Below are 22331 nucleotides of genomic sequence, written 5' to 3'. Positions count from 1 at the left end.
GGTTTGCTTAAAATGAATGATTAATATAGAATGAATATGAAATCAGGTTGGGATTTCTTGTAAAAGTTTCTTCACATGTTTTGTTGAATATGCAAATAGTTGGGCATTGGTATTAAGCAGCAAAAACTTTTAGCTGAGTGGCTTGCAAAGGGCAGCAGTTTAGCTCGTTTATAATAATTTAACTGCATCATCAATACTTGGAACGTTGGGTGCCCTCCTGGCCAAGGTTATTTTCATTGGATGATTAAATCAACAAGATTTGCAGATCAATAGATGGAATAGAAAAGTACAAGCATCTTTTATGGCAATGCCCCCAAAAATCAAGTAAATCCCTCAATCAAAGACTGAATTGGCTTACCCTGTAAGCCAGTCAAACTTATTACACAAGTAAATTGTTTTTTTGGTAATTATTTCATGGCAGTTTCTTTTCTGAATTAAACATCCCCACATTAGGATGACACAGACTCTGGTAAATGCTTTAGAGGCACCGGCATTAGGGATTAGGCAGCTCATCTGTCATTCACCATGCTCATTGCAGACACTTTAGCATTAAGCTCCATGAGTTTGCGTGGAACAAGAATGTGAGCGGGTTTGTTTGAAGTTTGACTGTAACGTGTGAGGTGCGCCAGTGTTGGTGGAGGGCTCGACACTGTCCCCGAGGCAGCTGTGTGAGCTGAGCCAGAGCCACATGGGGTGTTCTGCAGAATTGTTAGTGTCCTGAGAGGGTTGCACTTCTCTCTGGGATCAAAGGAAAAGGATGCCATGGATGGCTGGAAGAAAAAAAAAAGTAGAACATGTCTTTTATCTGTCATGGAGGAAGATGTAAAACTGATTAATATGGAGCGGAAAGCTAAGGTAGAGAAGGACCTCTTCTCATTTTGTGAGCTTTGTGTTTGCCTTTTTGGAAACAATGTGGGGGAGCTGCAGGAAACAAAGCAATGCAGATAAACCAAACATATGCTTTTCCCATCCAACCATCTATTTTTTAAACCACTTATCCAGAACAGCCTTACAGGGTGGCTGGAGTATTTCCCAGCTTGCACTGGGCAAGAGATGTAAAATATTTTTGGACAGCTTGCCAGTTTTCTAACAGGAGGATTTTCTTTTGCGCTGAAAGTCAATTCAGCAGATAACAGGCTTTAAGCATTCTTTGTAAATGTGTAATTGTGAGTTTTCTGACAAATGCTGTATTTGCAGTTCAATTTCTGAATATATGCTATTATTAGATATAAAGCTTAAAATGCTTCTGTACTATTGTTACTGTATAAATCCACTTGTGATCAAACGCACATGACATTCGCTCTACACATCAGCAGCTTCCTGTTCATATATTCTGCTAAAGAAGAATGAACAAATAAGACCCGTGGTTATAACAGTGGAAACTTGGTTAAACATATCTAAAATGTACCCTGTTCAAGTTTGACTGCTCACAATACAGACAGTAAATCCTGATTCAGTGGACATCATTAAGGTCAGTTTTAATGGATACAGAATTCTAGAAGTTGTCCTGTGTCCACTAATTTGATACATTTTGTTTATTCAACACTTGACAACTTAATTTAAAAATAAAGCATACAAGTATAAAAGGGCAACTAAACAATATATAAGCCTTATGCAATTAATACATGTGATACAGCAACTAAAATGCCACCAAATGCTGAGATTAGAAAACCCCAATTTTCTTTATATTACATATGATCTTTTAAACTCTTGATTTATTTTTTTAAATGTTTGTTATTTAAACATGTGAGGAATTCCTCGTTACCTTCATAGGTTTGGATTTTAAATTGGTCAGGTCAAAAGTCCCTTTCAGTTTTGGACGGAGATTATCCCACAGCTGGGAGGTGTGATGCAACAAAAGACTGTTGGGACAGTCTTGTTTCAATCCTAATGTAAAAATGAGATTGCTTGCTTGCTCTTTTCCTAATAAAAATTAGAAATTTTAATGAGAAATGACCCAATTTTAATAAATATTAAAACAGCCTGAGTGTTTTGGCGGGAGAAAAGCAGATGGCCATTTTCTGATCAAAAGCCAACAATTAAGGGTAAATAGTCTGAGGCCTTCCCTCCGTCTAAGCCTTTGTTTGTTGATTTGCTTTATCTGAAATTTCTGATTGGAAAAGCATCCAAGAGTCAAAACTGATTGAGGAGAAAGATACAGAGGAAAATGGCAGAAAAAGAGAAAAAAGTCTCATGAAGAAGATATGATACAAAGTTGGTGTGGGTGGACTGCCAGGCCTGCGAGACAAATCTGACTCTCACACCCACTCTGGCTTGCAGGATTCCCTGTGGCACAAGCATGACGGCCAATACTGTGACAATCTCTGTCCAATCGCTGCCCTGTGGCCCTTAATTACAGCAGCGTAAACTCCAATGATAATTTAAGCATTTCAAAAGCTCACAAGATAATCAAGGACATTAAAGCCCTTTGGTGTGAAGTGAGGATTTGGAGACGCAGGAAATGAATGATGGTTGACAGAAAGAGACCTTCTCTGATTAGGGGACTAGCACACTCTCAGATTGGGGCCACTGAAACCAGCTTGAATTGTGAAAGAACAAGGACTGAATGTTAAATATGCATTGTGTTTGAAAGTCTTCAGTAATGACATGTTGATATATACATCAACCCATTTTGTTTACTTTCTGCCACTGTTTGGTGGAACACGCTTCGGATTTATCACAAATAGTGTTGTGGTTCAATACTTGCCTTTTTTCTGGCAGAAAAACATTTGTTCTCATTGTTATGCCTCGTGTGATGGGATTGATCTGAAGTACAGGTGTAAGCTTAATAACCGTAGGCTGATGCAGAGACACTAAATATCAAACCTAATGCAATTGTTGTTGAAATGATAAAAAATACACACGTTCTGGTTTGATTATTAAAGATTTATTATTTTTTTGTTTTTTAAAGGCAAAAAAAAGGTAACTGTAAATGGTTTTCCATGTCTGTCAGTATTGTAGTGAAAACAGTTCTTTTATTTCAATTTTATGTTTTGCACCAGGTATAAGCTTTTTTTGTGGAGCTCACACACATTTTCACACACAGCTATAAGTGCAGTTAAATAACTAGTGGATTTGGCACTAAGGGACAGTGGTTGCCCCACTAAAAACTGAAGGCAAGTAGAAAAATAAGACACAACCAAGATTACAGAGCCCTCTCCACACACACACAAACACACAGAAACGTTATTAGGGACCTTTGGTTTTATCATGTAATTGAGAAAACTAAATCTGTTTTTCAACAATTTTAGAGTCACAGTAGGGCTCTTACTTTCCTTTCTCTTTTGTTTTATGTCTGCATGACAGAGTCTGTCTCACACTTAAACTCATCTGTACTCATCTGAAGAAAAACAGTGAGAGAATGTGTTATCTGCAGCGCTACGTGCTAATCTTCTAAACAGACTTTTTATTGACAATTCTGAAAAGAAAGCAGATATTTATTCCAAGTTCAAAAGCAGAAAAAAGTCATCCAATTCATGCCCTAAATTTGAAAACAGGTGACAACAGCACCCTGATGAGCTCAGCTTCACTCCACACTGAGATATGAACATCTGTGTCACAGGTATACAAATAAACAAGAGTTTGGAGACTTAAAAATTCATAACCCTAGTCCTAATTCTCAGATTTCAGACCTTGGACTATAAATAAAGTGATTTTAATCTGTCAACATATCATTTTAGAAAATGCTGTGTATTCACTGAATCATTTCACTGCAGTAAGATATTTCTTTATGGTTTTGACCTGGGGAATGGAAACAATTTCACTTCCCTAACAAATGTTAGAACACCCATATGTGTAAACCTTGTGCTATCCTAGGCACTTTAACATTGGGAGTTGGGTCATCTAGACCCACTAGACAGTGCGCTGAACCTTTTTTCTTCAATGATTTGTGAACTTCACTGATGTCCATGGATTACATGAAATCTTATCCACCTTTGTCATTGTAGGGAGAACACATCAATGTAAGGGTGGGGTCATCTAAGATACCACAAGGGTTTAAAAAAGTCGCTCTAAATTTTCACACAATTGATAAATATCTGATCGAGTGAAATCCTTTTCAATTGATTAGAAACTACTTCAAATTTCTCTTTGGCAGATACAATTGCTTACACAACTTACTTTTGAAAATGTTTAAAATAGATAGCCAAGCAGGAAAACCACCTTTAAATTATGCTCAAAGATAACCAAAATAAATACAAAATACATATTTTGATTGCTTTGACATGAGGACAAAAGCAAACAAGCCTGGTGCAAATTGTGAAAATAAACACCTTTAAAGAAAGTAATAACTGGTTGTGCATCAACAACAGCAATCAGGATTTTAAATGCATCTGTGAAAAAAATACATAAATATATTTTTATGTATTCAAAGTTTCTCTAATAAAAACAACATTTTTTGACAGATGTTGATTATATTCAAAACTAGTTTTGGAATTAATGTTGTTTCCTTTTTACTGATCAAAATGCTGCTCCATGACCCAAGGATGCTTGAACTTAAAAGCTTTCTCTGATTGTAAGCAACACTAGTTTTGTTTTTAACATCGTTTTTTAAAGATTGATTATTTTTATGTAGTATCATATCTTTGCTAATTTAAAAGTTGGACTAAATTATTCCTATGATCCAGTGCAGTTTACTTTAACCATTAAAATCAAATATTTAGATTTAATTTAAATTCCATCAATGTTTTCCTGTAAGTCCAAATGAGTTCAGATCAAATTGATGCATTTTTATTTATTAAGTTACAAATCTTACAAAGCTAAGGAACGAGCAGAACCTGAAACACAGAGATTGGTCTTTTCTCCCTGACCAGTTTGACATGTGTAACCCTCCAGAACACAAGTGACTCTGCCTTTGACTGCTGTGTTCCGTCAAGAATGAACTTTGATTCATGAACCTGGCCAGCCGCATGTTCAGATGAAAGTTTCAAATCTGTTCTTGAATTGTATAGCTAATAAAGATAAATCGTTTTGTTTTCATTTAAAACTTTTCGTTCAACTTTTCCAATAACTAATAATTCTGGGATTAAGCTCCAATGTATATTTTCAAATTTGGATTTAAAAAAAATACTATTCTAAAAGTGCACAAGTCCACAAACAACATTGTCCCAACAAGATAACTGATTTTACTTACTGCACAACATATTATTATCTGAATCCCTGCAGAATATCCCCTGTCGTGTACATATTAATTTGCAAAGCCTAATTGAATTCCATTCAGCAGTTACGGAAATGTATGCTGCTCTATCATTAACCCATCCCTGGTAATTAGAATATTGTTTATCTAAATGGAACACACCTGCTTTTTACTATGTCCTGCATAAACATGGGACTTAAAGAAAGACCTCCTTAAGGTTCTAAGTTTGTGGGGAGAAAGAAGTCATCATAGGCACTCCGTATCTTCTTCTCAGACCACACCCCCCTCTTAGCAATTAGCAGTTGCAAAAACCTCTGGATCAACCTCGTCGAGGTTTAATGAGCTCCAAAAAGAAATCACATTCAGCCTTTGGGGAGAATATTACTGTCATGCTTGTTTTCCTTTCCAGATACTTACAATCTGTACAGTACAGGGAACTGCATTAGCAGGCCAGAAAGTCATCAAATGTAAAGAAAATGTGAACACATAGGTGTTTTTCAAAGCTGCCAGCAAAACCTTTGATGGAGCATACTTGCAATTAACAGTTACTGGCATGACATGCCAGTGGATGCATGTTATTAACTGACATGATGCTTGTTTAGTTACTTAGGGAGTAATCCATGTATTTCTTCTGGAGATGCAAGAAAGAGTTTTCTTTTTACTGATGAGATTTCCCAGAGGAGAAAAACTTGCACTCTAGATATTGGAATTGATTTGCTCCTCTGCAGCAATCCAGATATTTACCTTCTAGCTAATTGCATTTTGGACTGGCGCCACATCTTTCATTTCAAAGATTCAGTCCAGTCCAACTCATGCACAGAACTTTACAACTGCTCTGCTGTGTTCAGGGAAGATTATCACAACTCTAGTTTATAGAAACTCAAGAAGATGTGCACATTGTATTTTACAGATATTATGTGGATGAATGCTTGAATTGAAATTCTTTATCAAATTTATTTTCCGTTATTAATTAAAATACGCTATTCCACAAAGGAGAAATGCATGTAGATTCCTCCAGATGCATTTATTGGGAATTTTCTCTTGATGTATTAATTTTCACATGTTTTGAAATGACTTGCCCCTTTTTTGAATGCATCACTGATTAAGTCAGAATTTCTTTTTCCTTTTAAAATATTCTTTATATGAAAAGCTGTGTCAATCATATTATTGTTTTTATTATTAATTTGATTGTTTAAAAAGTAAATGAAAACGTATAATCTGAGTTCCTGTGGTTATCTAATTGGATATTTCCATTATTGTATCTTAAAGATCAAGAGCGAATAGGAAAGGACTCGCATTATGAACAGGAGGGAAAGGTGCAGTTTGTTGTCGATGCAGTCTACGCAATGGCTCATGCTCTGCACAACATGCACCGGGAGCTCTGCCCAGGCAAGGTGGGCCTCTGTGCGAAGATGGATCCAATCAATGGCACCCATCTGCTCAAGCACATTCGTCGGCTAAACTTTGCAGGTCAGTTCTGGTTTTAATATCCTTTTTTTCTCTCACTGAAACTTATTTTATGGCATTATGAAATTAACTTTTCAGAAGGTTTCGTAACTTTCAAATGGTTATACAAAGACATTCAAATGTTTGGCACAAATTATTAGCATTTAGATTTCAGAATTATCTCCTTTGGAAAATATCTTTTGTGTTGTTTGCAAAGATTTAATTAATTACAATTTGGCTTGACCTACAGTTCACAAGAGGCAAGTTTAACTGTCATATTTTGAAATACTAATCATTTTTAATGAATATTTGTCCTGGTAAATGCATGACTGTAACGTAAGCTTTTGAGAAAAACTTTTGTAACACAAATGTATGAATTTTCCGCTCTTTTGAGTACCTTTTGGTCCCAAACCCAGCTCTTCAATAAATCGTTTTCCTTTATTTTTGACCTATTTTCTTTTCATTTATGCAGCACATTGTAATAACCACTTATCAGCTGAGTTCACTTTCATGACTGGCATATTAATGTTGGAACGCTTTCACAAAAAAGCCGTGATCCAGAGTTCCATTATACAGACACTGCTTTTTAAAAAAAGAAATAAGACTCAACACAATTAAAATTCATTCATAGAGTTTTGCGTATGCACTGTTTGTGCAGATAAATTATTCATTTGAACTCTTGCTCTTCAAGCTAATTTGTCATTCTAATCTACTTATTAAAGGATGTCCATTCAACATTTAATTCACATCTGCAGAGCAAAGGGAGATGTTTTATTTAAAAAGAAAAAAAGATTGAATGATGTTGCACATTTTAATTCACTAAAGGTTTATGGTATTATTATATTGATATTTGTGGTGAACCCCTAATAACAAAACAATGACTTTCACACAAAAATAACTGCATAATAGAATTTATTATAGAATTCTCTCTCCACACAAATATATGTATTAAAAAGAAAAAAAAACCCCTTCCGCGGGTGGTTTCTCAACCAAGCTGGTCCTCTACCAGAGGCTTGGGAGCTTGAGTGTCCTTTGCAGTATCTTGGCTGGACTGAGAGGTCTGAGTTCTTTCCAGGGTCTGCTGTAGCAACTCCTCTAGCTTGGGGGTTACTGCCCCGAGTGCTCCAATTACCACAGGCACCACTGTCACCTTTGGATTTTAATGACTCACTTTAACAATTATTTGATTCATATCTTGATATATATATATATATATATATCCAAGATCAAAATGGGAAACACCTCCGAAGGTGGTAGAGAATGAGAGGGCAAAGATCCTGTGGGACTTTCAGATCCAGACTGATAGGATGGTAATGGCGAACCAACCAGACATTGTAGTGGTGGATAAAGAACAGAGGAAAGCCGTTGTGGTGGATGTGGCAGTACCAAGCGATGGGAACATCAGGAAGAAGGAACATGAGAAACTGGAGAAATACCAGGGACTCAGAGAAGAACTGGAGAAAGCATGGAAAGTGAAGGTGACAGTGGTGCCTGTGGTAATTGGAGCACTCGGGGCAGTAACCCCCAAGCTGGAGGAGTGGCTACAACAGATACCTGGAAAGACCTCAGACCTCTCAGTCCAGAAAAGCGCAGTGCTAGGAACAGCTAAGATACTGCGCAGGACCCACAAGCTCCCAGGCCTCTGGTAGAGGACCCGAGCTTGGAGGAGAAACCACCCGCGGAGGGTGAAAGGGGCGTTTTGTTTTATATATATATATATATATATATATACAGTATTAGGGGCGCAACAATTAATCTAACTGTACGATTAATCAATTTAACAATATCCAACTACATTGATCTGTCTGAGGCAAATTGAACTTTCAGAAACTAAAGATTTGCCAATAATTCTGTTTCTTTTGACACATATTTCATCTACAATTAATTACTGTATATTGCTAGAACTACAAGGCATTTGGACATTTTCACGTGCACTGTTCGGTACCCAGGTATTTATTCCAGAGTCACACTGGTTGAAGTTTTGGCTAAAGATGTCCTGAATCAATTTTAGGTCAGTGAATCGGATCATTCAAAATAAACCAATATCTACTATAAATCTCTTTGTAAATCAAAAATTAAGACATGAATCAAATCATTGTTAAAGTGAGTTGTTACAACCCTAAATATACCATTTGAGTCTGTGAGCATCTCACTGAGGGACAGTGTGTTGTGCAGTTGGATTTGGTTTACCATGATTAATATTCATTTAAAATTTGGCGTTCACTTTTAGACCTCAAATTGGAATTACTATTTGTGTCTCCTGTTCCTTTGGTCAGACTGAGGGTTCATTGCTCTTAGCACCTTTAGAACCATGCGTCTTGAAAATTTAACGTAAGTATTTTTCCAGAAGTTCTGTGTGTAAATAGGGTATAAGTGATTTATGATCCCATCAAAATGTACTAAATATAACCTCTAAGACCTGGTTAGACAAAAAACATAAAGTTAACCATATAATGTTTAAGTATTGTGTGTATGCTCTTTTGATGTAAGACTTTAGATGATTTAGATTTTTGCTCTGGTTTTGTTTTGATTTTTTTCTCGTTATACTTCGCTGAAATGACTTTAGTTGCAAATTGGTTTTAGGTCACAGCAGATGAACTAAACTAAAACAAACCTGAATTAAAGACATGTTTTTTAATGCTTCCAATGTGAAAAAAGGTGTGAAAACATATAGATAACCAAGTAACGTTTGATGTTGGTAAGAAGTAATGAAGAGATTTTGCACTTTGCAACAGTAAAGGATTTCTTTCTGTCATCTCTGACCCTTTTTTAGTGTTAGTTGCACTGATTAAAGAAATTTTTTTATAAAATTTCACATCACTTCAACCATTGCTGCAAGGGCTTGGTTTATGGTACAGTCGCATGCATCCATATAGTTGGTTGACCTGTATGGATGCTGCAGGTTTTTGGGCTTGTGGAGAGTCGTCGAGAGGGGTGAGCATATCTTAAAAGTTTGTTAAAAATGGAAATGTACGTGTGGTACGTGTACTGAGTCTAATGTAAATTGCACATACTTTTTTTGCCCACAGACAGCCTTTTATCTAGCTATAAGGCCATTCATGACCAAGCCATTACCAATGTGTATCTACTGTTAAGAATTTTGAGACTTTACCAAAAATCATAGAGTATGAATAAATTCCCTCCTTCAACAACAGCTGTTGAAGCCCTCAGCACCCTACTGTTGCAGCAGCTGAACTGCTTAAATTGAGCTGTGCAAATGCCTGGATTTTGGGGGAAAAAAACAAGTGATGAAGTGCTGTTCATGACATGTTTTATTTTAGCCTCTGTGGTTTGCATGGGCTGCTGTCAAACAGCATCGGTGTTATTTTTCCTCAACACAAAATGTCTAGTAAACCTGTAAGCTTTCTGGTAGACCTTTTGGTTTACATTGGTGCTTTAATATCTATTTGTTGTCTTTGCAGTTTTTTTTGTTAAAAAATGACACATTTTTCTCTTGGTTTTTGGGTCAAATGTAACCCTATTAATGTAAATCTGGAAGATATTTAAATTACAGAAATAATCCTATAAGGGAACAACAACATCTAATAAAGTCCCCAAATACATATCCTTTTTTAATAGTCTGAATGATACTGCAATACAACATTACTAGCTTTATTTTTTTTCTTCCATAAGTTAAGACATGAAGCAGCTGGACAGGAGGCACTTCTGGGCCAACTGAACTCAAACACTCTGACCAGAGGGGTTGCTTTGAGGGTAACATTACACTTGTAATTGCATCAGCCCACAGCTGTATATCGAGGCTCTCCAAACACACAGAAACAGGCAATTTGCTGAGAAAGTGTGTTCCACCTGCAGATTTTCAGAGATGATATTCATCTTTGGGTTGTCAATACACTATGTTACATATCAAGAAAGGTGCAGTCCTGGAAAAAAAATCAATAAAAGTATTAAGAGAATTGAAACATGTTTTGTTATGTCAAATAAGGTCTAAAAAGTGTGTACATTTAAGTCAAAAATACACAACTCACATTTTTGATGACTTTCAGCGATTTTGAAGGAAATATGCATACATCATTTACAGTTTTCCAAACATATATGAATTCATTAGCAACACACCTTTTATAGTCCTGTGTTATCATTTCATTTCAATTTAATTAACATGTTAAATTAAAAGATAGTGAACTGCAACTCTGTCAATTTTCTTGTTATAAAGACACAATTTGGCTGTTTATTACACATCTTTGAAATGACAGTCAGGAAGGCATTTTTCTTATTGCATTTTGAATTGATCTTAGATTTCTGCCATCTTGTGGCAGAAATCCCCAACCTCTGGCCTCAATCTTAAGGTGGTTTTGTTTGCTATTTCGGGCAATAAATTGTATATTGTAATACATTGTATTAGCTAAGCTAGGAACTACGAGGGGAAGGACGTAGAATTACAGAAACATTAGACTTATCCAGTCAAGTGAACAAACACACAAAAAATTGCAAACTACCTGTAATGGGTGCAAACTTAACCTATGTGGTAACAAGACAATTTGTGAAAGAATGGACACAGTGCCACAATAATAAACTAATCATCATCATAGACAACAAACTCCAGAAGAAAAATACAGAAAAATAACTGTACTTTTGCAGCAGATCTTAACAATTAACCTCAGTGATTGTGAAAACGTCAGCGTCAATTGAAATGGATCTAGTTAAGCTAAAGTAAGCTGTTTTGTTTATATAGCCATTTTAATGAGCATTTATCCTCCACTGACAACCGCATAAATGTTTTTCTTTGTCTTTCGGTTGCTAACTTCAGAGGTCAACTGTATTAACGTGGTTTTAAAAAGCAAAAGCCCCTTTAATTGCACTAAATTGCACATTTGAATATAGCATGGAAGGAGGATGAATGCAGTGCTAACATCGTGCTGAGTGATGGTGGGGGTAGTGGCATCATGAGGAGAATGACTGACAAGCAGTGTGGTTAACTAATTAAACTTTAAAAGTATCCTTCAAGACTCTGCGGTTAGAGTAAACTGTACTAGAAGCCTGTCAGAGTCTTTCTGTGTTGCAGAGATGAAGAGTCTGGCAACTGCAAGAACCACTCTTACTTGCTGCTGTTTGGATGTTTAATCAAGAAAATTAAGTTAAATGAATTAAGTTAGGAAATTGGCTTCAGCTGTCAAATGAGACTACTTTCTGAGCATTTTTTGAAACATTCTCAAACAATGTATGACTGTTGTTACCTTTTTCGATGTAACATTTGAAAAGGTTATGCACTAAGTTGTGATTTTTTAACATTTCGTTGGAAATATGTAAATGTATCTTATAGTTTTTAATGTGTTTACATATTGCATATATTTCCTAAACACTCTGTGTGAAATGTTCAACATTTGAATTACTTGGATAATAAAGACGTAAAAATGTTTACACAGAAAAGGACCTTTAACATTCCTGCTTTAAAACCCTTTATTAAAACTAGATGTTTGCCGATTGTGACACATCCACTCAAAGTTACTTTAACGTCAGTCCCTTTATTTACTCCTACTGTAAAAAAAAAATAAGAAAAGAAATTTAAAAACGTGAATCATCTTTCTTTTTTGTTTGTTTCTCAGTACTTTCAAAAACTAAGATAAAAAAATAATAATAATAAAAGCTGCAGCACATGAGGCTGTTGTGTGTTCACTATGTTGAAGTGCTTACTTGAACAACCAAAATTGGAACCAAAGGAGGGAGTTATAGTATCATTACTGCGTAATTGCCCAGTTGTGTTGGAGCTTTTTTTTTTCTTGCTTTGAGAAATGGAGCTGGCAAAAGTAATGTGTTTACTCTGAATACAGGCATATTATCAGAAGGGATGTACACACTTTCATTTCCAGATGTTTGTAATTGTTCCATTTTGTCTGCTTAATAGTTTTTCTACCCTCACATTTGTCGAAACTACATTTGCACAAAGATTTCAGGACACATTCATGCAAAACTGCAGCATTTTTAGAGCGATGTATACAAGTTTTATTTAGAAATTTAGTTCTTTTCAGCTATTTAACAACTGCAGCTTTTCTGTGTTCTGTGTGGTAATAATAATAAATGTGTTTTGAACTTCTAACAGTTATTGTTTGAAGTAGAGCCGAGTTAAGGGACCTAAAATGCTGTTACAGGTACTACCACATTCGTGTTTATCAAATTAACGTTTTTATTTATTTTTTAATAGATTAGGTTTGAAAACACTAGGTGCACCTAAAGAAAGGGGTGGAGTCACAGAAAAGGCTTCACAGAAGTCGTTGACTGTCTCGTTGTTGCCAGTCAGCAAGGTGTTATTGTTGTGCATTGATGTAGAACAAGGAGTACAAAGGAGTACAAGTGTTTCTGTGGTTTCCTCATGAGTCTTTAAAGAAAAGGTTTTAAACTTTTATAAAAGCAGGGAGATTTAAACTGGTTCCAGATATGGAGAAAAAAAAAATGTGTTATTTAAGACAAATCAAATCCAAAGGATTTTTGAAAAAAGATCATTTCAAAAACACACATTTTTATCAAAAAATCTCTTGCATTGTATATGAGTTTTTTTTTTTTTTTTAAATTGGGTTCACAAGAATTTTTTCAATACTTGATAATGATTTTAATTTAAAATGGTGGAAAGAAATGTTACCTGAAGCTGACAGCTTAACCTGAAGCAATAAGTCCAATCTTCATTTCTGAACTTGAACAAAGAAACAGGCCTTGAGCCTGAGAGCAAAATGTTTTTGTCAGTCTGCAGTGCACCAAAAAGGTGAGAAGCAGCAAACATATTAAGAGCTGAAAAAGAAATGAGGCGAATTTTAAAATGACTTCTACTTTGAGCTGTTGCAGCAGCAGCATTTGGGGTCATCTGGAAAGAAGTAGTGGAAGTACCTACTTTGAAATTTCGCAGATAATTTTCTTAAGTAACTTACAAAGAAGACGTTAATAAAGCACTAGAAAAGCTGTGTAAAGCATAGCAACAAAGGTTAGTGTTCAGCAGGTTGATTTTATGTGTTTGGGAAGTGAACAGGAGTTTAAAGAATTGTGTTGAAGAGTTTGTCAGAAACATCCCCTCTTTTCTGTTGGGTTTACAGTAAATCTCTACTTCGGTGAAAAACAAGATCAGTCGAGAGTTGAGAATGCCTCCGGCAAAGGGGATAGTACAAGCAGATAAAGAAACCTTTGAGAAATTTAAAGTACGACTCTGTTTGCCTTTTCCAAAGATGACATTTAGATGTTTCTTATAAGAGCACTTGAGTTCATAATTGGACTTAAAAACTGAATTTTGTTGTGTTATGTGAAAAAACACCACCACCCATTGTGATACCTTTCAATGCATTAGAGAGAAAAAAAGATGGGCCTAATCATAATCCTAAAAAAAAAGAAAAGCTGTCCAACAGTGTTAATGGTTTTTTTTTTTTTATTAAAGAAACACACTGGCAAACTAGATAGTCATTGTAATCCTCTCATGATCATTTATTGCATTTTGGTGTGGGTGTTGTTGTCACAGACTAGGATAAGTATAAAACAGTGATGCTGTAATCCAACAGGGCAGACTCATGGAGATGTGGATTAGGCAGCAGCATACTCCAGAGTCAAAACAAAGGGCAAGAAAAAAAACAAGACTGATCAGCAGAAACACATCTGCTGCGACTGAGCATGTTTATTTCCCTTACTTCCACATAATTTTTCCCGGACAAAACAATGGTTAGATTAGATCACGTTGAGGTCTGTAACAGAAAAAACAGTATTAGTGGAGGTATTGTTTTCTGGATTTATGCATAAGAACACTTTTAGGCTCACAAGTCTAATGTTTTCCTATAATGAACTGACTGCTGTTACATTGGAATCACATTGAAAGCACATTGCTTTGATATTGCAGTTCACTGCTCACCACAGAGAAACTAATTCTGTAATGTGCAGTAAATGGTGATGATAATGATTGTTCTCTCATTTAGGGATTGCTGGAAACCCGGTCTTGTTCAATGAAAACGGAGATGCCCCTGGACGCTATGAAATCTACCAATATCAGATCAGAAACCAAACGGCCGAATATAAAATCATCGGCCACTGGACGGATCAACTTCACCTGAATGTGAGCACTTCCACAGTTTAAGAGCTTTACAGAATTTTTGTGATGTAGGGAAAGTGATGTGGAAATACATGTTTATCCTGCTTGCCAACAGCATGCTAAATTATCCTTAAATTCTCCAATAGTACTTAGTTTCATCTTTAAGGTGTAAATATCCAGAGGGCTCTTTAGATGACTAACAGAGCAGCCAACAATTCAAAGAAAACCATGAAAGCTTAAGGACAGACATACTCAGTATACATATTTAATCTCTCTAGATGGCATTGCTGAGTTCTAAATGTGATACTATGTGTAGGATAGATACTGTGATGCAATTGCAGTATGAAGAACTGGCATACATTACCTTTACAACACAATAAAGTGATGGTCTTGTGACAGAAATAGAGTTCAAGTGTCAGTCATTTAAAAGAAGGTTCTTTCTTTTTTCATGTGTGCTCTTTCAAAAGAAAAGAAAAGAAAACCTGTTGTCATTTATCAGTGACTTTTGTCTGTACCCATTATTGAAATTTAATCAGAAGTTCGTAAATAAAGGTACTTAAAATAAAATGACTGTATTTGAATTAAAAATCACGATTTAGTAAAATAGTAGAATAAGAGGAAAGAATGCATTTGAAACTAGACAATCTGTTTAATCCTTGTAATTTTGCATATAAAATGACAAATTTCCCTACAAAAGACTTATATGTAACAAGACATTCATAGTATTTCTGGTTGTTTTTATATTTTAATATTAACTGTTGACAGAACACTGCAATCAGGCCACAAGGCCAATGTTTTTCCTATTCTCACAGATCTCCCTTCAGATACTTAAAATTCTTACAGAAAAATTCTTCTGGGTCCAAGAATAATGTATGCATGCCAATTAGTTCATGACTTTTTTACTTATATAAATACCATAATCATAAGGCTTGAGTTAAATATCCAAACACTGCTGTGCTCTTGTGCCAGAAAGGGCATGATTATCATTCTGAATCAATAGTTACCCATTCACTGCACACGATACCTCTGTTTTACAATAGATGTGATGTTTTTGAATGCCAAAGTTTCACTAGCTTTTACAAAATTCAGTTTATCCATTCATTCTTTTTGTTAATCTGTCTACTTCCCAGGTGCGTTCAATGCAGTGGCCAGGTGGCATCCGTCAGATCCCCTCCTCAATCTGCAGTCAGCCCTGTCAGCCAGGAGAGCGCAAGAAGATTGTGAAAGGCATCCCTTGCTGCTGGCATTGTGACCGCTGTGATGGGTATCAATATCAGGCGGACACCTACACATGTAAGATGTGTCGGTTTGATTTGCGGCCCAACGAGAATCACACAGGGTGTGTTCCAATTCCCATTGTGAAGCTGGAGTGGAGCTCCCCGTGGGCAGTTATCCCTGTGTTGATTGCGGTCATTGGCATCATGGCGACTCTGTTTGTGGTTGTCACGTTCATACGCCACAACGACACCCCAATTGTAAAGGCATCAGGTCGAGAGCTGAGTTATGTGTTGCTAACTGGGATCTTTCTCTGCTACGCCACAACGTTCCTGATGATTTCAACCCCTGATGTCGGAATCTGCTCCTTTCGCCGGATCTTCCTGGGACTTGGAATGAGCATTAGTTATGCTGCTTTACTCACCAAAACCAATCGCATTTACCGCATCTTCGAGCAAGGCAGTATGTCTGTGAGTGCACCTCGGTTTATTTCCCCAGCCTCCCAGCTTGTCATTACATTCACGCTGGCATCGGTGCAGCTACTGGGGGTGTGCGTCTGGTTTATTGTGGATCCTTCCAAGGCCATTATTGACTATGAGGACCAGAGAACATCAAATCCACTGCTGGCCCGTGGTGTCCTAAAATGTGACATTTCTGACCTGTCTCTAATCTGCCTTCTGGGCTACAGCATGCTGCTCATGGTCACCTGTACAGTCTACGCCATCAAAACCAGAGGGGTACCTGAAACTTTCAATGAGGCCAAACCCATTGGTTTTACCATGTATACCACCTGCATTATCTGGCTTGCATTCATCCCAATCTTCTTTGGAACATCACAATCAACAGAAAAGGTAAGCTTACAGTAATTTCTAAAACTCAGTTCAATTTCTGGTTGCATGCTCACACTTTCAGTGATCCAAGAAATGTGTTTAGCCATAAAATGTATTATTATTAGCTATGACTGCTGCCATGGGACACCTGAGACAAGTAGCTCATATCCAGTAGTTAATCATTTGGTTTTATTTGGATATAAACTGAGTAAATGAGGTAATAAGTAGTGACTAAAAACGTGAGGGAAATTTGTCGAACAATGATTTACAGAGGACTACAAGGATGAGTAATATAAATAAGTGTATGACATTATCCAATACAATGTTTCACAATAAATTATCCATTTTGTAGCATAAACCTAAAAGTACAGTTCAATACTAAATGTATTCCATGTAAAAAAAAACAAAAAAAAAGAGATGTTGCAGGATGCTTGTGTTACTTTTGATTGACTCTGTCGGTAGTCCAAATTTTAGTTTTCCCAAATGATGAATTGTGTTTCAGCAGTTCAATGCAGCTTTTTATTGCTTTTTTATAATTTCCAGTTTTTATTGGTAATTAGTAGTTTTAGAAATTATGCTAATAAACCATTGTGTCTATCAGATTTTAAAAAGATGATATTATTTCTAAGTTTCAAGCAATAAAAACAAAACATATCAAAGCGCAGACAGAGTGATAAGAAAGCATTCACTGATGACTGAAGGCAGCAGATGACTCACATGAGTCAGGTTGTATGTCGCTGTGAATTACAGATTCATGACCTGTTTACACAAACACAAGCTCACAGTCGTACTCCCATGTCAAATCAATGCACCTGACCTCCTGAACCGTGAACCTGGATCACGTCCATTGAAAGCTTTAGGAGTCTCCAGGTCAAAAGAATCCAAATGGGACATGGAAGTGGAGCTGAGCCTGGACCCAACAATCACAGGAGAACAATCTCGGCACAAGTCCAATAGACAACAACAATAACAGAGAGGAAATGTGTCAATCCAGTTAAAAGAGGCATTTTGTTAATGTAACAAAAAAGGGCCTCGGAGGCTACTGCAAAGGACGGGGGAGAGGTAGAGCCTCAAGCTGGCATGGACACTATCAGCAGTGCCAGCAGGAGTCTGACAGATGCGACAAATTAATCCTCACCTTCTCCCCCTGGGATTAAACAAAACAATGCATCAAAATCCTGGCTTGGAAATGCGGCTGTTAGTTTCCTTTATAGAAAAACATTCTGAGGAGACCTGAACTGACACAGTTTATATATTTTTATTTTTTTTATTTTTTGCATCCAAAGATTACTTCTAAAGTCCAAAGCATTGTAGGTAATCAGCACGTGACAGCAGCCATTTGCATTGTGTTAAAAATGATAAATGTGACCAGTAGTACAATGACTTATTATTGCCACAAAGACTGCTCTAACGTAAATTTGCATATTGGCCTTCTATTAAGCTCCCGCACATTCACTGGTGTGAACAAAAAAATCTGCAGACATCAGCATTTGCATGTTGGTACCAGCTAGCTAAGTTTACTGTATGTTTACTGTGGGCTATACATTTCGGAAGATACAAAGAGTGTCAGCAAGGATCACAGTACTTTCTTGATTATCATACACAGTAAGGAAGCTGTTCAGCTGCAAGGAGCGCGTTGTTTTTTAATGTGAGTGTGGCACATCTTAAGTCAAATGTCAACAGCAGTCACTGGTAATAACAGGTTCTTTGTTTAATCATTCCCTCTTCTCTCCCTGAAGATAAAAGAGAATTAAACAATCAGACAGACCAAACAGCCTTTTCTAAGGATGAGGTAATCCATTAGCTGCAATGGCTTTGAATAGATAAACAGAAGTGAGAAAAGGGAGAAAGAGTTGAATGTCCTACTTTTGGTTCCATATTCTACATATCTTACAGAACCAAATAAACTTTTTTTTAATGCACACTCTTTCTTTAGCACAACTTTTTAAAATCATTCACAGTGCAATAATGGTATGGCTAGAAGATAGTTTCAAGTTTGTCATTTAGAAAACTTTCTTCCCTGCCCTGAGCTATCTCAAGGTGAGAAACAAAATGGTGACTAAGCTTCAGGGTAGTGTTCCACATTTGTTCTATCCTCGTTTCAGAAGGGAAATGTCATCCTCAATAAATAACAAAGAGCTCCTCTGAGTGTAGAATGTGTGAAACTTCACTGAAGTTACTCTCCGACAATGTTTAGTGCTGACTGTGGTATTCTGGTAATGTGATGAGCCCCCCAACCCCACCCACACACATGGTGTGACACTTTTGAAATCAATATTGCAGCTGCCAAGGTACAGCAAACGCAGAATGATGTAAAGTTTGGTGGAGATAAAGATGGAGAGGCTGAATAATTCCACTTTGATCTGGATGGGTGATGTAACCCATCAGATCACAGACTGAAATATTTTTAGACTTTGTGGACCCCACACAAATGAAAGTGGTTGTGGAAGGGGGGATTTACTTTGTAATTACTTCTGTCACATCAAACTTTGGTTTGTAACAAGCCTTGAAACCCCCCACCCCCCACCCCCACTTTACTTGTTTGGTGCTACATATGTAACTTGTAAGATGGAACAGTAATGACACAAGAAGCTTTTTCAGTTTGTTAAGGTATATTACCTAAGAGAGATGTGAAAAATGGCAACAACTAACTCCAGCAAAATTGAAAGCAGGCTAAAATTGATTTGTATAAATAATATTTAGACAAGAAATGAACTAATTGAGCTATGAAAAACTGAACTAACTGGCATGTAGTATGTCTTTGAAAATATTCAGTTTTTTGAACCATGACATCACATGATTCTATGCTTTAGGGCAGCTGGACTGTAAAATCTATTAGATGATTTGATATGTTGTCTGTAGCAATTTAGTGTCTCTAACTAGTTTTAATTTGTATATGCCACTTAAATACAACCTCAACAATCTGAAAGTATATGAGTTTTCCCAGTAAAATGACTTGATAAAATTAATGTGGTAACTTAAAAAAGAGTATCCAGGAAAATCTACTGGAAAAAAGCCTATGCATAGCATTAAAAAAATATATATATATATAATCTCATTCACTGACTATCTAAGAAAACAATAAATTAACTTCAAAAGCTGCATTAAGGATTATACTTTAAAATCCTTGGTTGCTGTGTTAAGTTTTCAGAAGGGATATGAATAAATAAAATCAACACACCTGCCGTGGCTTGTGATGGGTCATGTTTGTGAGTAAGATTGCTTGAAAGTGAACTTGTGTCTATTAACTTTTAATCATTTTATCCTCAATAGAAAAGGATACCTGTATGTTGTGCTGGCTTTTTTTCAATTGTTTGTCTTTGTTCACATATAGCATCTGGGATACCTTCATTACGGTGGCCCTGAAGTGCAAAGCATTCAACAAATCACTCGATACAAAAACATTTTTAAGATCACAACAACAATTAAAAAAAAAAAAAAAAATTAAAAAGCAGCATTACATTTTAGAAAACAAAACAAAATTTCAGAAACCAAAACTTGAAAAACAAAAATGACAAAAAAAAAAAAAACATTTCAGAAAACAAAATTAATTTCCAGGAAAAAAAAGAAATAAAAAATGAAAACATTTCAGAAAAAAAAAATCCAGAAAAAAAATGAAATATTAAAAAATGAAAAACATTTCAGAAAAAAAAAATTTCCAGAAAAAAAATGAAATATTAAAAAATGAAAAACATTTCAGAAAAAAAATGAAATATTAAAAAATGAAAAACATTTCAGAACACAGAATGAATTTCCAGAAAACAAAACGAAATCTTCAAAAATGAAAAACATTTCCAAACCGGAAGAGACAGGTACTATGGGACAACGCTGATTGGATGATGATTTTTGTCAATCATTTGAACTGAAAAGTATTTTAAAAGAAGCGATGACGGATTTTATCGTCCAAACAACAATGTACTATAATAATCCACGTATTTCCCATTTATATATCAAATAAAAAATGCAGCAAACTGTTAATGAACTTTAAAATTATTTTTTTAACATTTCGCCTGACACACGGTCACCCGGAAGTAGTTTGTGAGCACTTTTACTTTGAACGCTGTGCGCTAATGTCTACGGCTGCGAGGTTCACGCTGTCAATCATCTTTAGGTAAGTATCAATTCTGTGATCTTTTCTTTTGTCAGTCACGTGTCTCTAAGGATGTTAATTTTAGGATGTTAAAGTGCTGCTTTGAAAAGATAATTTCTTTTTATCTTGCGCATGCGCAAAAAGAACCCGATGGAGACGAACCGTCTTCACATGATAGCCGTTCCCGTTTTCGGTGACAACATGAGAGAAAAAGCTCCGAGCCAGCCTGATTCTAGGATTTATACAGTAATTATATGGCATCAGTGTTGCTAAAAATCGACTTTAAGACTGAAATCAGTAAACAAGTTCTTATGGGAAATAATATTAAAGTGCATTGTATATTTTTGAACCATGCATATACATATACTGACACTTAAAAATGAACTTTAAAAGTTTATAAAATACTTAATTGAATTAACATGTGATATTTCTGCAGGTGAAGTTACTCAAGGCGAAGTTCCAGAAAGGTTTGTGCTGCAGAAGAACAGATGGCAGCTCTACATGGGAATACAAAAAGACTAAAGTCATTCATATCATTGTGCAGTGTAAAGGCAATTCACCATGATTTATGTGCAATGTAATCAATAAATATTATTTAACCTTAATATCTAATTTTTTTTTTTTTTTAAGTTGCAGGTCCTGTAAAAAAAAGTCTTTAACCTGCTGCATAAGCCTGATTAGTTGTAAATGATGCAGTGGGGAGTGAAAAACGAAGCACAATTCCTGGCTTTAGCGTCGGGCTGATGATCTGGAAATCACATCTGAGGAATCGCATCAAACACTTGTACAACTCCAAACAACTTAATGTTCCTTTAAGCAAAACTCCAGTTTAAAATGTTCATATTAGACTTGCTTCATTTAGGAGTTTTTCCATGTTTACCATTTTAGGTTTTAAAGCTTTATTAACAAAGATGATGTTTGATTTTCAAAGCTGTTGTATAGAAATGTTTCTTTGTCAATGAAAAAACTGAATGCTGACGTGAGGATTGTAATAATGGATATGAAAATAAACAAATTTGTTTCATAGCAAATGCAGTATATTTATTGAAAACTTAACATGAATACGTTATTCAGTAACAGAAACAAAGAAACAGTTGTGGATTTTCCTTTATGGGCTTCTTCATGCAGTCAATCAAATGTTGCGCTTACAATCAGCATTTACTCAGCGTACCTGTCAGTCACATTTATTAGAGGAAAAAATGCATCTGGGAAAGTCTGTTTGTGCTTAACAACTATATCAAAAAGAGTCATGTCAGGGAAGTTTTGTCCACATTGCTGCCCAGCATCACATCCAGAGGAAGACGCACAGGTAAGGGACGCCAGTTCCTGCTCGTACATGCTTGCAGCATCCTCTGCACTGGACTCCAGCTCCACTGAAATCCCTGACAGAGATAAATTAATAAATTAAAAATCCCTGACAGAAAAACATCGGCTGCCGTTCATCTTTCATTCAGGAAAAAGTAGAGTTCATCAAAATGAGGAGAAAATGGGTTAAACCAGAAATTCATTAGGGAGGGGTCAAAACACCAAACTCAGAATAAAACACATTATTTCAGTCTTATAAAAAATAGATTCTAAAACAATTTGGTATTCCTCCTC

General features: G+C 36.0%; 1 protein-coding gene and 1 long non-coding RNA gene across 2 annotated transcripts in view; both read left to right on the top strand.

Annotated features, from left to right (window-relative positions):
* The window catches only part of LOC101157686 (metabotropic glutamate receptor 4), a 191537-nt gene that overhangs the window by 150679 nt on the left and 18527 nt on the right, over window positions 1-22331 (top strand). The window contains exons 7-9 of the mRNA XM_004068826.5: window positions 6404-6604; window positions 14485-14621; window positions 15728-16663. Coding sequence (XP_004068874.1) covers window positions 6404-6604; window positions 14485-14621; window positions 15728-16663 — 1274 coding nt within the window. The remainder of the gene's footprint in view (window positions 1-6403; window positions 6605-14484; window positions 14622-15727; window positions 16664-22331) is intronic.
* Window positions 20616-21505, top strand: LOC144992179 (uncharacterized). Its single transcript, XR_013656046.1, has 3 exons — window positions 20616-20753; window positions 21169-21277; window positions 21363-21505. It is a non-coding gene; the product is annotated as an uncharacterized LOC144992179 (long non-coding RNA).

Source organism: Oryzias latipes, chromosome 5, assembly GCF_053564925.1.
Source record: "Oryzias latipes strain Hd-rR chromosome 5, Olatipes_Hd-rR_3.1".
NCBI lineage: Eukaryota > Metazoa > Chordata > Actinopteri > Beloniformes > Adrianichthyidae > Oryzias > Oryzias latipes.
This window is presented reverse-complemented; position numbering and strand designations above follow the sequence as displayed.